At 43.6% G+C, this 17,520-nt stretch overlaps 1 protein-coding gene across 3 annotated transcripts in view; it reads right to left on the minus strand.

Annotated features, from left to right (window-relative positions):
• dnm1l (dynamin 1-like) overlaps positions 1-17,520 on the minus strand; it is a 34,359-nt gene that overhangs the window by 15,863 nt on the left and 976 nt on the right. For 2 of the 3 annotated variants that reach the window (XM_078416852.1, XM_078416850.1), the window contains exons 2-7: positions 10,360-10,507; positions 8,164-8,202; positions 5,412-5,458; positions 4,071-4,142; positions 1,875-1,961; positions 1,457-1,619 (exon numbers count right to left, since the gene is read on the minus strand). In XM_078416852.1, the coding sequence (XP_078272978.1) occupies positions 1,457-1,619; positions 1,875-1,961; positions 4,071-4,142; positions 5,412-5,458; positions 8,164-8,202; positions 10,360-10,507 (556 nt within the window). The remainder of the gene's footprint in view (positions 1-1,456; positions 1,620-1,874; positions 1,962-4,070; positions 4,143-5,411; positions 5,459-8,163; positions 8,203-10,359; positions 10,508-17,520) is intronic. The other variant, XM_078416851.1, reaches the window with a different exon arrangement.

Genomic DNA, 17,520 nt, shown 5'->3' on the forward strand with positions numbered 1-17,520 from the left:
GTTACCAACTGTAGCTACTGTAGTTCAGAGATCTGCCACGCACGGCCTTGCGCCAGTATGGATACGCAGATGACTTGGCCCTACTGCATTCGGACAGGAGTTGGGCAAATGTTGAGGATGTGGTCTCGGCGGATATGGAACTTGTCGCGGGCTACCTTAAGACTAAAACTGAGTGTGGCAAAAACCACCACAACGGCCTTTCACCTGAACAACAAGGAAGCTCAACGCCAGCTAACCGTCACCCTCAATGGGTCACCCCTACCCTACAACACATTTCCTACATACCTCGGGGTGAAACTAGATCGGCAGCTGACCTACAAGCAACACCTTGAAGCTCTCCGTGCTAAAGTCTCGGCACGGAACAACATCCTGCGTTGCTTGGCCGGATCGTCATGGGGCGCCAGGACATCTACTCTTCGAACCAGTGTTCTTGCCAGTGTGCAGCGCTCATACCAGCAAGCTAGACGCCACCCTCAACGACACCATGCAGATCATCACTGGCTGCCGACGCCCTACTACGACAGATCTCCTGCCGGTGCTCGCAGGTGTCGCACCTGCCAAGCTTCGCAGAGAGTTCTTCACTCATAGGTTGGTGTGCAAGGCCCCATCGGACACCAAACATCCTTTGCACCACCTCGCCCAGGATTCACAGCAACTGGGACCTCAACGCCTGCCATCTGGTCACCCTTTCTCCCGTCATGCAGTGACCCTCTGTGGCTCCGGTTTCAACATACTAGGAGCATGGAGAACCAGCTGGGAACAGACTCCGCGACCTCCTCAATTCACTGTCGCACCGAACACCACAACCCCACCCGGCTCGGACATGCCCCGCAAAGAGTGGGTCGCCCTGAACCGGCTCTGCACAGGGGTCGGCCGGTTCAACGCCAACATGCATCGTTGGGGGTTGCGACCATCAGCAGCCTGCGTGTGTGGAGCGGACCAGCAAACAGCGCAGCATGGCATGTTCGACTGCACTGTCCTCCGTTCCCCTGGTGGAGGGGTAGACCTCACGGCCCTCGACAACAGCGCATTGCACTGGCTACAGCGCTTGGAGGGCGTTACATAATTTCTGCTGCCTCAAACGCAAGAAAAAGACCATCTGTAGTTCATCACTGGTGGGAGTCTAGGACGAGAAGTCGTAGCCTCAGAATTAAAGGACAGTCTTTTAGGAAGGAGATGAGGAGGAATTTCTTTAGTCAGAAGGTGGTGAATCTGTGGAATTCCTTGCCACAGAAGGCTGTGGAGGCCGTCAGTGGATATATTTAAGGCAGAGTTAGATAGATTCTTGATTAGTACGGGTGTCAGAGGTTATGGGGACAAGGCAGGAGAATGGGGTTAGGATGGAGAGATAGATCAGCCATGATTGAATGGCGGAGTAGACTTGAGGGGCCGAAAGGCCTAATTCAGCATGATCACTTATGATCTTATGACCAGGTAATCTCCTTCACCATTTTACCTTCTGGATCAGCCTCTCGGGCAATTTTAAGCGACTCTGACGTTGCCATGTCGGTGTTGGCAGCAGTGACGGACAAGATGATTGAGTTTGGGTTGCTGATGTAACGCAGTATGAGATCTCTTATCTGCAGCTCAATATCTCGAGGTTGGTCGCCCACAGGCACCTGAAAATAATGCACTATGAATATTAGGGACATTGCTACAAATCTACATCCTACCAACAAACAGAGAGCTTGCTAACTACCTTATTGGAGACCCTTGGCTATCTTCGATCGGATTTTACTGGCTTTATTTTGCACTAAACGTTATTCTTTCCGCTGACGGGTTAGCACGCAAAAAAAGCTTTTCACTGATTTAGAAACAGAAAATATCAAGAGCTCTGAATTACAACATATAAAGAGGCATTTTGATGTACTAACCTTTGTCATTCCAGGAAGGTCAACAAGTGTAAGGTTAACAACATGCGGCGAGAAGATCCGGAGGTGAATGGGTTCATCACTAATCCCCTGTCAAAGGCAAATAATATAAATTAGTTTAGTTTAATGATACAGCACGGAAACAGGCCCGCCAACCACCATTCACACTAGTTCTATCTTATTCCACTTTCGCATCCACTCCCCACACACTAGGGGCAACTTACAGAGACCAATCAACCTACAAACCCGCACGTCTTTGGCATGTGGGAGGAAACCGGAGCACCCGGAGAAAACTCATGCCATCACTGAGAGACCGTGCAAACTCAGCACAGACAGCATTCAAGGTCAGGATCGACCCCGGGTCTCTAGCGCTGTGAGGGAGCAGCTCTAACAGCTGTGTCACTGTGCCTCCCTAAACAAATGCATTATATTAAACAATGGCTTTGGAAATGTCACACCAGTATTAAATGTATAGGAGGATATCTTTGTCATTCATGCAATAGTTGAATTGCATTTGGCTTAAAAGACACTCCAAAGACGTACAGGTATGTAGGTTAATTGGCTGGGCAAATGTAAAAATTGTCCCTAGTGGGTGAACGATAATGTTAATGTGCGGGGATCGCTGGGTGGCGCGGACCCGGTGGGCCGAAGGGCCTGTTTCTGTGCTGTATCTCTAAATCTAAAAAAATCTAATGAACAAGCTGACTGTGTCTCCGCAGGTCATATTTACAGGCTTGCACGTGGAAGGCCAAACCCATGGGCCTCGACACCCAGAGTCCAGCAGCACTCTGCTGCCTCTGGTGGTGCCATGAGGAAACTCTGATCCTCAAACCAACTGAGCACTGCCACTCAAACCCAGGAACACTTAAATCCTTCCAAATTAAAACTATATTAAAAATAACTAAATTTTTAGAACGTTAACTAAATCAAATATTAGTTTGACAAAAGGGCAAGTTCACCTCTCTTTAAAAATCAAGAGATAAAACTGTAAAGGGTTGAAATCTTAAATAAAAAGATTGGTGGAAACACCTCAGCAGTTCGGCAGCATCTGTGGAAAGAAAAACAGTACACACTGGTGGAAAAGTGATTGAAGAGGATTCTTTGGGATAGGACTTTCTTGCATTTGGAAGAGAATGGGCTAATTAGGGACAGTCAGCATGACTTTGTCCGTAGGTCATGTCTTACAAATTCGATTGAATATTTTGAGATGACGAAGATGATTGCTGAAGGGAGGGCGGACGATGTTATTTACACGCACTAGTCATTTGTCCGACCTCAATTTAGTACTCTCCCCCCTCCCCTCCAAGGGCCAGACTTATCTTTATTCATAACTTATCTTAACACTTAAGGAGTTGTCATCACTGTTCCCAAAATGGTCACCCGCTGAATCACCTGCCACCAGGCCAGGCTTGCTGCCCAGTACAAGATGCAGTATGGCTGCTCCTCCTCCCCTCGGACTAGCCACGTTCCGTTTCAAGAAACCCTAAAGACACCTACTACAACAACCCTGGTGCTTTTATTTGTTTCCACAATCTGTCCATACATCAGTATCTTTCGCTGGCTGTTGGGTGGCCTTTAGTAAAATGCCATCAGTGCGATTACACCATTCTTATTTTTGAGCTCCAGTGCAGCCTCTCTGAGTGCAGCAGTGACGTTGTGGACAATCAGCCATGATCACATTGAATGGCTGAGGGGGGAAGAGTACTAAATTGAGGTAGTACTGGCTCGAAGGGTCAAATGGCCTGCTCCTGCACCTATTTTCTATGTTGCTATTCTCTCTGATTGGGAATGCAACTTCTCGTTTTAGCTCCCTCTCTATTTCCCAATTTCCCTCCTGGGATAAATAAAGTTCTATCATATTGTATCACATCAGTAGCATCGAAACCCTGGAACATTGAGCTGCCAGTTATGTTCCTTTCGCAACCAGATCTCTGCAATGGCCACAATATCATAGTCCCATACTTCCCCATATACATGGAATCAGGACAAGACAGGGATGTCTTCCATCAGTATTGTGAATCCAAATACTCCAGAGGTTCTGGATAATCATATTCCAGATCGACAGATTTCTGCAAAGGAATCATGGAACAAGGCCGCAGAAATAAAGTGAGATTGATATTGAGATCCAGCAATGATCTAGAATAGTAGAGTATTCCTCACACATGGCCTGCTCGCGACTTTTTATGGTCTTAAACTTACCTTATTGCCACCAGAAACCCTATCTGTCTCATTTTCTATTTCTTGTCTAATTTCACCAAATTCTGTGTAGATCTGAAAGGAACAGCAAATGAAATAATATTTTAGACACTGGCAAAGTATCTGGTGGACCCAAACTCTTCCGAGGAAGACAGAAGGCAACAACATTAAAACACAAAGCAGTGTGGTTTCAGTTCTATTAGAATGATTTTGAGGAAGGACATTCGTGCTATTGAGGGAGTGCAGCATAGGTTCACGAGGTTAACTCCCGGGATGGCGGGACTGGCATATAATGAAAGACTGGAGCGACTGGGCTTGTATTCACTGGATTTTAGAAGAATGAGAGGGGATCTTATAGAAACATATAAAATTAAGGGATTGTACACGCCAGATGCAGGAAACATGTTCCCAATGTCGGGGGAGTCCAGAACCAGGGGCCACTGTTTCAGAATAAGGGGTTGGCCATTTAGAACTGAGACGAGGAAAAACTTTTTCACACGGAGAGTTGTGAATCTGTAGAATTCTCTGCCACAGAAGGCAGCGGAGGCCGATTCAGTGGATGCATTCAAATGAGAGTTTGATAGAGCTCTTAGGACTTGTGGAATCAAGGGATATGGGGAGAAGGCAGGAACGGGGCTCTGATTGTGGATGATCAGCCATGATCATATTGAATGGCGGTGCTGGCTCGAAGGGCCTGATGGCCTACTCCTGCACCTATTGTCTATGTATTTTGGAAAGCAAGGATACTTCAGTTTTTCCACATGGTTAGACCCAAAGGAAGACCCACAGCCCATCAATATGTTACGTGAAGTTAGTCATCCCTTTCAATAAATTCTATGTCAAATCGGTAACACGCTCTCTCACAGCCCACTGCAATTGGTCTTGGCACCCCTGGACAATGTGTATGATAAACCAGAGCTCCTTCCTCTAATCATTGTTTAATATTTGTGGCTGTTAGCATGCCCGAATGGACATCCATGCTAATGGTTTAGGGGGTCTTGTACCTCATTGTTATTCAATGATCCTTACTGGACAACAGTCTCATGTGAATAACAGCAATTTCAACTTTAGGTTAATATATCCTCCATCACACACTCTCCAAATTTTTGGACAGCCTCTCACATAGGAGTACAGATTATTACAGGCAAAGAGGAGTTAATTCAGTGAAAGGGGAAAATAAGGATAATGGGTTTCCAGTTAAGATGGAAAATTGATGATTTAATCAGGCTGCATTGAATTGTGAGTCACAACTTCTATTTCTCAAGTCCTCTTGATTGTGGGTGTACATACACATATCTTAAGCTTGTACAATAACAACAATAATAAGCACAAAAAAACCAATACCTTATTTTTCGTGTGAAGAAATTTGCCCCATTCTTCTGCATCAGTTCCTATTAACAAGGTTACATGTATTAGAAATATGATTGTTGGATAAACATCTAAATTAAGAAAATCAGTGATTAAATTGAAATGAATAAAGGTGCAAATTATAACAAGAATAAAAGAAAAAACTAACCACGGTTAGGATAAATGAGCAGAATTAATTTCTCATGCAGTGACTATGACTGAATAAGAAACTACACTTAAATGGCAAATGAAATACCACCTTTCTCCAAGAAAATCTTAAATTACGCAAACTAATCAGCCGTTGATGAGTTAAGTTCTAACCCACATGAGGAGATATGGCCATTTGTCACATGTCATCCATCAGTCCATTTCCCACTCAGTCTGTCAACACCACACAACACCAACTTCACAGAATTTGACTAAATCAAATAAGTGGTGCTAAATTAATCAGCAGCTGTTATCTTCCAGTATTGGACAACTGCACCCACTCTCTCTTCATCCAGTTGCGTAAGAAATGAAAGGCAACTTCCATAGAACGGTACAGTACAGGAACATGTCCTTTGTCCCACATTTACCAAGCGGGCTGGGAGTTCATCCGTGAATATTTTCCTGTTCACCTGTACCACGACAAATTTGGAATAGAGCACCTGTTTTGGGATACCGACCGGTGCCAAGCATGAGAACCGTCTACCTTGTCCAATAACGTTGAATGAGTGTGGCCAGCTCATGGTGGCCTGGGGTGCTGGCCTGGGAGAAGACGTTGATACTGGCTTGCGTATCATGCCAGTGGTTGTGCAGGGTTATACAAAGACACTGCTGAACTGCCTAAGTAGGGGATCCATGCCCCAGAAGCGTTCAAGAGGGGAAGGATCACTCATCCAGTAGACATGTTATTAATATAACGCAGGAGTGCACAGTTGGAATTGCACAATGTTATAACTGAATCTCGCATCAGACCAGACTGCAATGCCTTTGCAAAGCACAACAGGTGAGCTTCCCTTGGAATGCTTTTAAACTTTTAACCAAAAGTAGACCTTGGTGCAGGTCTACCATGAGATCCTGTAGACTTGGCTTAAACTACCAAGCATGACAGATGATCTCATTGAAATAAAGGGGGTTCACAGGGTAAATGAAGGAACATGCTGGTGTCTTGAGCTAAGAGAACGAGGCTGGCCATTTATGATGTACAAGGGGAAATCTAAGATTTGTGGCTGCTCAAATCCTGAGTTTAGTCAGGCTGAGGGAATCAGGGATACTGGGTTCATGTTGTAAGGTGAGGTTTAGATAGGAGGTTGGCCATAATATTAATAAATACCAGAGCCTATCTGAAATTTTAACATATTAGTCATAGAGTCATAAAGTGTGAAAACAGGCCCTGCCTGTGATTGGCCCATATCCCTTTAAACCTATCCTATCCATGTACCTGTCTATAGACACAAAACGCTGGAGTAACTCAGCGGGACAGGCAGCATCTCTGGAGAGAAGGAATGGGTGATGTTTCGGATCGAGACCCTTCTTCAGACAGGTCTGTGTTTATCTTCAGTTTAAACCAGCATCTGCAATTCCTTCCTACACATGTACCTGTCTCTTAACATGTACATGTTTCTTAAACGTTATGAGTCCCTGCCTCAACTACATCCTCCAGCAACTCTTTCCATGCATCCACCACCCTTTGTGTAAAAAAGTTGTCCCTCAGGTTCCTATTAAATCTTTCCCCCCTCCCCTTAGACCCATGTCCTCTGCTTCTTGATTCCCCTATTCTTGGTTAAAGACTGTGCATTTACCCTATCTATTCCACTCATGATCTTATACACCTCTATAAGATCACCCCTCATCCTCCTGCGCACCAAGGAATAAAGTCCTAGTCTGCTCTACCTCTCCCGATAGCTCAGGCCCTCAAATCCTGGCAAGGTGCTTGTAACTCTTTACTGCATCCTTTCCAGTTTAACCACATCTTTCCTATAACAGGGCGACCAAACCTGAACACAATACTTCAAGTGTGGCATCACCAATGTCTTGCACAGTTGTAACATGACCTCCCAATTTCTATTCTCAGGCTACACTATCCAACAATTAGATCAAACAGATAAGCTAGTAACAGCAATCATTACAAACATGGAAAAATAGGGGCAGGAGTAGACCATTCAGCCCTTCGAGCCAGCACCGCCATTCAATATGATCACAGCTGATCATCCAATATCCCTTGATTTCTTTAGCCCTAAGAGCTAAATCTAACTCCCTCTTGAAAACATCCAGTGAATTAGCCTCCACTGCCTTCTGTGGCAGAGAATTCCAGATTCACAACTCTCTGGGTGAAAATGTTTTTCCTCAACAACTCTCTGGGTGAAAATCGAAGGTATTTATTCACAAAATGCTGGAGTAACTCAGCAGGTCAGGCAGCATCTCGGGAGAGAAGGAATGGGTGACGTTTCGGGTCGAGACCCTTCTTCAGACTGAAGAATCAGTCTGAAGAAGGATCTCGACCCGAAACGTCACCCATTCCTTCTGTCCCGAGATGTTGCCTGACCTGCTGAGTTACTCCAACATTTTGTGAATAAACACCTTCGATTTGTACAAGCATCTGCAGTTATTTTCTTATACTCTGGGTGAAAAGGTTTTTTCCCAGAGGGCATCTCTCAATGATTCCAGGAGAAGGGTCAGATATGACCAGTCGTCAACACCCATGTCAATAGCCATGCAGAGCCACACAGCCACGATACACAGACAGGAAAACAAAGAAAGCGGAAACCTTTGTAAGGCTGGCCATAATTTTTCCACGCAGCTGTTTCTGTAGTTAGAGAAATAGCAGAAGGGTTAACTGGTTCAGCTGAGAAGATACAGGTCACAAAATATATTTTCCCTCATGCAGACTGAAAGATAATACAACAGACCCTGCTCTCAGATTACCTGGAGGAGTCAAACAAGGCTCATGCAGCAAAAATATTGTTTGCAAGATAAAGTAAATATCATTTAAGAATGCTAGAAATTTGAAAATTCAAGAATAGGATTACAACAATCAACAAAATATTTAGTTCGCAAATCATTGAGAATTTATTCAGAGTCCACCATGACTTAGCCAGGCTCAGTTGGCTTTGACAATCGACACTGGATTGTGGGGGAGCTGGGCATAGATGATAAATAATGGACACAAATATACCAGAAAGGGTAAGGGGACTGAGAAGAACTACTGGATAATGCAAAGTGCAACGAGAGAGAGAGAGAGAGTGAGAGAGAGAGAGGCTGAGAAGGAATGGTGGGAATGCCAGGCTGTGAGTAAGAAAGTAGTTGAAGCAAGAGGTAGAAATATAAAAATATGAGAGAAACTGGAACTGAGAGGACTGAGGATTTTGAGGAGGGTCTGAAAAAGGAGTTTAACAGCGGAAGGAGTATGAAATGCAAGATTACTCACTTTGGTGAGAGATTGAATATATTGGATAAACTATTTAATATTGGCATTCAGATGGATTTGAGTGTCCTTGTGCAAAAAGCAATGTTAATACATATGTGTATAAAAAATAATCAGAAGGTATCTAGTGCATCAGTCTTAATTGCACAAGGGTTTCGACAACTATATCTGACTTTCCCCATATTGGGCTTTCTGCCCTTGCCCTCCTCCATTGCCAGGGTGAGGCCACACGCAAACTGGAAGAAGGACAGCCCATATTCAGCTTGGGTAGCCTACAACCCAATGGCATGAATATTGAATTCACCAATTCCAAGTACATCCCCTCACCATCCCGCACTTCTCAACCGCTCCCCCCACCTTCTCCCACCATCGGTCTACTTGTCCTGTTCCCCACTCCTTCTGCTCGTCTCCTTTCTTGATCCCAGTAGCCCATTTCCCTTTTGCCCCTCCACTTTCCCCTCCTGTCCCCTTCCACCCATATCCCTGCCCCCGCCTTGACATTTCACTACTACTCTCCTTCCTTTTGCTCCTTCTCACCTCTAATATTCGCCACACCCACCCACCTGCCGCATGCCACTCGCCCACTGTATCCACCTTTCACTTGCCGGACTTTGTCCTCCCCTACCTCTCTTATCCAGCTTTCTCCCCTCATTTCATCACGCCGAAGAAGAGCCCCAAACCGAAACGTTGTCTGTACATTTCCCTCCCCAGATACTGCCTGACCCGCTGAGTTTTCCAGTACTTTGTGCTTTGTTCAAGATTCCACTATCTATGGAGTTTTCTGTCTTCATATACCTGACTTTGATAAGAGCATGCCCGAGATACTGCATACAATTTTGTTCATCATACCTAAAGGAGGATGTGCACATCTGAGGTTGATCTTTGGAAAAAGTAAAAGATGAATGGACAAGGTCTACATTTCCAAACATTTGAAACAATGTTTTGAGATGACTTGACCAGATACATGCTGGGAATCTAATTCTCCCAACTGGGCAATGTGAAACTAGGAACGTAGACTGACTTGTATTTTCATTTCATAATGCTCATTAAACATATTTCAGAAGTATATAAAAAAAGTTAAAGAATTGAAGAAAATAGTAAAAGTCAGCAACGAAGCCTGGAACGTATTTTCATTACTCTATGCATTCAGATCCACTCTTAGCCACTCAGGACAACTGGAGTCAAAGTTACCACATAAGGTTGAGTAACTTTTTGGAAGTCTGGAGTTTATCATTAGACAGAAGATGGACACAAAATGCTGGAGTAACTCAGCGGATCAGGCAGCATCTCTGGAGAGAAGGAATGGGTGATGTTTTGGGTCGAGACCCTTCTTCAGACTGAGAGCCAGGGGAGAGGGTAACTAGTGACATGGAAGAGTAAGGTGTGAAAACGACAGATCAAAGCAAGACAATGATGAAGACTCATTAGACACATTTGTACAATCCCAGCATTATTATTCTCAGATCACTGCCATCAAACAAAAGCAAAAGCAACTTTGCAATAGCATAAAACGGCACAAAAAAACACATAAATGCATACCATCATCATCTCCTGAAGCTTTCCGTTGTTCCTCTGGAGAAATGTTCACCAGCTGCAGAACCAGAGGCCTCCGGGTGACGATGCCAGTCCCTCGCGGGAGCAAGTCCCTGCCCACAAGGCTCTCCAACACTGAGCTTTTTCCACTGCTCTGTCAAGAGTTAGAGAACGGAAAGAAATATACTTTACAAATGGTTCTCAGTGGGAGGAGCTGTTTTTTAAAATAATTGGATAGCAATGCTGTAATAAACTGTTAAGATTATCTTAAAAAAAACACAATTAATTGAAAATGTTGGAGTTTGCCAAATTGTACTTCAAATATAATAGAAATCTAAATAAACATTACTGCTGTGCAGCATATGATGATCATCTGCTCATTCAAAGGCTGTTATTTCACCTAATATACTTGCCACTGATAAGATCAGCTATTTCTACCTCAATATACTAGATGCTTCAAAAGCTGTAATTAGAGTACAGATCAGCTCCAATCTCCCTGAATGGCAGAGCCAGTTGAAATACTACTTGCCCTAACCTGCCTCCCATGGTCCATCAGCTGAACAGACTGATGCTCATTTCAGGTTTCCCCTTTAAACAGTCACACTGCTTCAAGATCTAGTTTCACCCATTTCAATAATACTGTAATTGTATTTAATCACCTATTTAAGAGATGGTTAGGCCACAGTCAGAATACCATGGCCACAATATGTTCCTAGTATGGTAAGAATATAGAACAAAGTTCAAGGAACTGCGATATTTGTTACCAGATAAGAGAAAATAAGGAGGTGATCTGATGAAAGAATTGGGTAAACTATTTTCATGAATCAATGAACTGAAAATTAGATGATATATAAAAACACAGTGCCAGCAGGTCAGGCAGCATCTCTGAGGGGCTATTTATGAAATGAAGGAAAGCCTGGAGGTTTTCAATCAGAATGTTCACATTTCAGACGGAAATGTTGGAAGGTGCAGAGTCCACAATAAACCCTGAAATTGTTAAAGGAGTGAGTTTTTCTTTACATTAGGACAATGCGGGGAAATGGGATTGTATGCTGGGTCTTTGCCCTCGTTCTCCACTACACAATTCTTGAAGGTGAGAATGAGACATCAGTAGCTATCACGCTATGACATACTTTGAAATAGAAATATTCAATCATGCAACTCATGCATCAGTATTATAAAATGATAAACTTGTAAATGACAACATTACAGGACCTCAAGTGGAAAAAAATCACAAATATGTAAATCTAGAGAGGGAGGAGTGAGATTAAAAACTGTGATCTTTTATAATGGATTATTTATTGAAGTCACATTCCTAAACACTGGGATCAGCCAATCATTCCTGTCCCGCCTGCAATTGGTCCAAAACGCCACAGCGAGACTCCTGACGGGTACCCGTAAAAGGGACCACATCACCCCGATTCTGGCCTCTCTCCACTGGCTCCCAGTACAGTACTTACATATGAGGAAAGACTGGATAGACTGGGCTTGCACTCGCTGGAATTTAGAAGACTGAGGGGGGATCTTATAGAAACATATAAAATTCTTAAGGGGTTGGAGAGGCTAGATGCGGGAAGATTGTTCCCGATGTTGGGGGAGTCCAGAACCAGGGGTCACAGCTTAAGGATAAGGGGGAAGTCTTTTAGGACCGAGATGAGAAAACATTTCTTCACACAGAGAGTGGTGAGTCTGTGGAATTCTCTGCCACAGAAGGTAGTTGAGGCCAGTTCATTGGCTATATTTAAGAGGGAGTTAGATGTGGCCCTTTTTGCTAAAGGGATCAGGGGGTATGGAGAGAAGGCAGGTACAGGCTACTGAGCTGGATGATCAGCCATGATCATATTGAATGGCGGTGCAGGATCGAAGGGCCGAATGGCCTACTCCTGCACCTATTTTCTATGTTTCTAGTACAGAATCAACTTCAAGCTCCTCCTATTCACATACAAAGCACTAAAGGGGCTTGCCCCCCCCCCCTTATATCAAAAATCTTCTAACCCACCACTATCTCCAGGTCCCTCAGGTCGGCCGACTTGGGGCTACTGACTATCCCGCGGTCTAGGCTTAAGCTCAGGGCTGACCGCGCTTTTGCGGTTGCAGCTCCTAGACTGTGGAACAGCATCCCTCTCCCCATCAGAACTGCCCCCTCCATCGACTCCTTTAAGTCCAGGCTCATAAACCTATTTCTACTCCCTAGCGTTTGAGGCCCTCTGAGGGGGCGCTGTGAACTATTTATGTATGTCCTGTTATGTTTGTGTGCCATTGTATGTTCGTTCTTAGTACCTGAACTGACGTACAGCACTTTGGTCAATGTGGGTTGTTTTTAAATGTACTATACAAATAAAATTGACTTGACTTGACATTCGCAAACTAGTAGAAATACTATTTAAATTCCAAAACCTTCAAGTAATATTGATTTCAAAATGAAAACAGGACAAAGTGTAGCTCTGAAGATGGCAACAATGTTGCTACATTATTGTGGTAATTATATAAACATACAAGAACAAAATTACTCATCACACATACGATTAGTGTCTTTCTCAAACGACCAATACCAAGACACAGATGACGATTGAGAGCAATCAAGTCCCTTCTCACTCTCCCAAATGCAATGAGATGCTAGCCTAGCTTGTTCAACCTTTCTTCAGAAGCCTAACAGATATTAGTTTAATAAACCAGATATTCTAGATATGTGAGATAGGCACAAAATGCTGGAGTAACTCAGTGGGACAGGCAGCATCTCTGGAGAAAAGGACTAGGTGACCATTCTTCAGTCTCGACCCGAAACCTTACCTGGTCCTTTTCTTCAGAGATGCTGCTTGACCTGCCGAGTTACTCCTACTTTTTTTCCCCTTCCTACATATTCTAGACATTAGTTTAGTGATCCACATCCAAATTGCTTCTACATATCAACAACTTTCCAAAAATAAGAGGACTAATATTGTACATGGCATTTCAGATATGATCTCACCAATAGGTTAATTGGGCTCTGTAAAATTGCCCCTAACAAGTAGGCAGTGAGATTACATAGAACTAGTGTTGACAGGTCGGCGTGGACTTGGTGGACCGAATGGCCTGTTCCCATACTGTACCTCTGAACTAAACTAAAAACAATGTCCCACTGAACAACAACCTCCTTATTTTTAAAATGTAATTCCCCTAGCGTAAAGGATAATATTTTGTTTTCCTAACTGTATCTGCATCCCAGCCTTTTGCAAATCATTCTTCAGGGCACACAACTCTTTCTTCATTCAAAAGCTATCCATTTAGATAAAATTCCCTTTCACTTTTCCTCCCGGAATGGACAGATTCAGATTTTTGCATGATCTCTGGCCGCTCACCAATCCAATCTGAGTCCCTTAGTAGTCACATTACGTCCAGTTTTCAACTTACTTTCTCCCCCAATATACCAGCATCCCAAACGCGGCATCCCTCTCTGCCCGCACCCCCCAAATAATAGGCAGATGTCACTTCCTGATCATGGCAATGGGGTAAACTTGAAGCTAATTCCCAGGAATGTGCCACCTCACCCTAAGGATACATCATAAGATCATAAGTGATGGGAGTAGAATTAGGCCATTCGGCCTGTCAAGTCTACTCTGCCATTTAATCATGGCCGATGTATCTCTCCTTCCAAACACCATTCTCATGCCTTCTCCCCATAACCTCTGACATCTCTTATAAAGATCATTCTCTTGACCATCTCTTAATTGATTATGTAACAATTCTTGAAGCCTATCAAAGCTTAAATCACAATTATTGTAGACTGATATCAATACACATTCAAAGTCTGAATAGCAGCTGGTTCACTAGTACACTTGATCCATCCGGACCCACCACTGCCAACTGTTTTAATGTTCACAATACATATTATGTGCAAATTGGCCGGTTCATGGTTTAAACTGCAGTTATTTGACAAGGTTACTGCTCCCTCCACATACACTTTAACTCAGAAAAACAATTAAAACATCGCAGAAGTAATATAATTTCCAGTTCTCCCTCTAAATCACACACCATCCAAACTGACAAACCCCATTACTTTACTTTAAAAGCCTCTAGGTCAAAATTCCGATAGCCCAGACTCCATTAATACGATTCTGGCAACACCATCACTTTAAGGATTGTAACAATTCCAGTAAAATACCAATTTGGGCAATTAGACATGGCCAATAAAAGTAATTTTGACAGCATTACTCACAGAGAACTAAAAATAAAAAGGCCTCTTCTCTCAATATATTTAGAAATGGGCGGCACGGTAGCGCAGCGGTAGAGTTGCTGCTTTACAGCGAATGCAGCGCCGGAGACTCAGGTTCGATCCTGACTATGGGTGCTGCACTGTAAGGAGTTTGTACGTTCTCCCCGTGACCTGCGTGGGTTTTCTCCGAGATCTTCGGTTTCCTCCCACACTCCAAAGACGTACAGGTTTGTAGGTTAATTGGCTGGGTAAATGTAAAAATTGTCCCTAGTGGGTGTAGGATAGTGTTAATGTACGGGGATCGCTGGGCGGCACGGACTTGGAGGGTCGAAAAGGCCTGTTTCCGGCTGTATATATATGATATGATATGATATGATATGATATGATATGATATGATAATTTTCTCCAGGTACAAGTGCTTTCTTCTATTGGTGCAATCTACAAGCAGGGAAATGTCTTCTTTGTAGAAAAACACGATATATGTTCAGTTTTTTTCCCCATCACTTCTTTTAATCTCAATTTCTCTACGTGCTCCAAGTCACAATTTCCTTCAGATGAACTTTGCCTCCCATCAGGAACTCCACACCCTTCCCACTGATTGGGAGAAGCTGTGTCGCCTGCTTACAGGTTGTGTGAGTGGGCGGATGCATGGCAGATGCAGTTTAATGTGGATAAGTGTGAGGTTATCCACTTTGGTGGTAAGAATAGGAAGGCAGAGTTTTATATGAATGGTGTCAAGTTAGGAAAAGGGGACGTACATCGAGATCTGGGTGTCCTAGTGCATCAGTCACTGAAAGGAAGCTTGCAGGTACAGCAGGCAGTGAAGAAAGCCAATGGAATGTTGAGAGAAGTACAGAGAAGGTTCACCAGATTGATTCCTGGGATGGCAGGACTTTCATATGAAGAAAGACTGGATAGACTCGGCTTGTACTCGCTGGAATTTAGAAGATTGAGGGGGGATCTTATAGAAACTTACAAAAGTTCCTGCTAGATGCAGGAAGATCGTTCCCGATGTTGGGGAAGTCCAGAACAAGGGGTCACAGTTTAAGGATAAGGGGGAAGTCTTTTAGGACCGAGATGAGAAAGTTATTTTTCACACAGAGTGGTGAATCTGTGGAATTCTGCCACAGAAGGTAGTTGAGGCCAGTTCATTGGCTATATTTAAGAGGGAGTTAGATGTGGCCCTTGTGGCTAAAGGGATCAGGGGGTATGGAGAGAAGGCAGGTACGGGATACTGAGCTGTATGATCAGCCATGATCATATTGAATGGTGGTGCAGGCTCGAAGGGCCGAATGGCCTACTCCTGCACCTATTTTCTATGTTTATATAACAAGAGGAGTTGAGTATAGGAGCAAAGAGGTCCTTCTGCAGTTGTACAGGGCCCTAGTGAGACCGCACCTGGAGTACTGTGTGCAGTTTTGGTCTTCAAATTTGAGGAAGTATATTCTTGCTATTGAGGGCGTGCAGCGTAGGTTTACTAGGTTAATTCCCGGAAAGGCTGGAATGTCATATGTTGAAAGACTGGAGCGACTAGGCTTGTATACACTGGAATTTAGAAGGATGAGAGGAGATCTTCAAGTCAAGTCAAGTCAAATCAAATTTATTTGTCACATACACATACTCGATGTGCAGTGAAATGAAAGTGGCAATGCCTGCGGGTTGTGCACAAAAAGAATTACAGTTACAGCATATAAATAAAGTTAATAAGTTACTAAACATAGCACAAAAAGTGTCGACAAAAATTTAGTCTCTGGGGTTATCAAAGTTGACAGTCCTGATGGCCTGTGGGAAGAAGCTCCGTCTCATCCTCTCCGTTTTCACAGCGTGACAGCGGAGGCGTTTGCCTGACCGTAGCATCTGGAACAGTCCGTTACTGGGGTGGCAGGGGTCCCTCATGATCTTGCTTGCTCTGGATCTGCACCTCCTGATGTATATCGAAACGTATAAGATTATTAAGGGGTTGGACACGTTAGAGGCAGGAAACATGTTCCCAATGTTGGGGGAGTCCAGAACAAGGGGCCACAGTTTAAGAATAAGGGGTAAGCCATTTAGAACTGAGATGAGGAAAAACTTTTTCAGTCAGAGAGTTGTGAATCTGTGGAATTCTCTGCCTCAGAAGGCAGTGGCCAATTCTCTGAATGCATTCAAGAGAGAGCTAGATAGAGCTCTTAAGGATAGCGGAGTCAGGGGGTTTGGGGAGAAGGCAGGAACGGGGTACTGATTGAGAATGATCAGCCATGATCACATTGAATGGCGGTGCTGGCTCGAATGGCCGAATGGCCTCCTCCTGCACCTATTGGTCTATTACCGCGAATAAAACATGGTGTCTCATTTTGTAACATGCTCCAAAGTGCATATCATTCAAGTTATCAAAATTGGGCTACTCTTACATTTCTTAGTTCAATGTCACCTCAGCCTTTGTTGCTCACTACTGTCTTCAACAATGTTGATTGTTGCGATGCTTCTGGACACCTTCATTCTACATTTCCACAAAATCAACTTGTCAAATGCCCAGCAGCTTGTACGTTAAACATTCTGTCCCATCAAGCACCTTGTCTTCACTTATTTGCATTGGCTTCCAACTGACATTAAGAGAGGCCCTCAAAGCCACGAGCCTCTATCTTTTTCCTCCACTATTTTCTCTTCCAACTTTGACCTCCCTTTTCATCACGTCATCAAAGAGCAGAACCTTTAAACATCTCCACTCTTAACATCCCGGTCTCTGAAACCTGGTTCATCATGTATGCATGCGTTCAATCCAATGACTTGTTCTGTGGCATTAAGGATGGTATTTTTTTTTGGCAAGAGTCAAGCGTTTGTCATATGTACCGAAGTGGAACAATGAAATGGCGTCAGCACATCAGATTTGTAGAAACAGTAGTCAATAAGTAACATAATAAACAATTTAAAAAAAAAAAGAATTAAAAACCCAATATAGTGCAAAAACAAAACAATACGCAAAATGCACTATTATT

This window comes from Rhinoraja longicauda, chromosome 20 (assembly GCF_053455715.1).
Source record: "Rhinoraja longicauda isolate Sanriku21f chromosome 20, sRhiLon1.1, whole genome shotgun sequence".
In the NCBI taxonomy this organism is placed as follows: domain Eukaryota; kingdom Metazoa; phylum Chordata; class Chondrichthyes; order Rajiformes; family Arhynchobatidae; genus Rhinoraja; species Rhinoraja longicauda.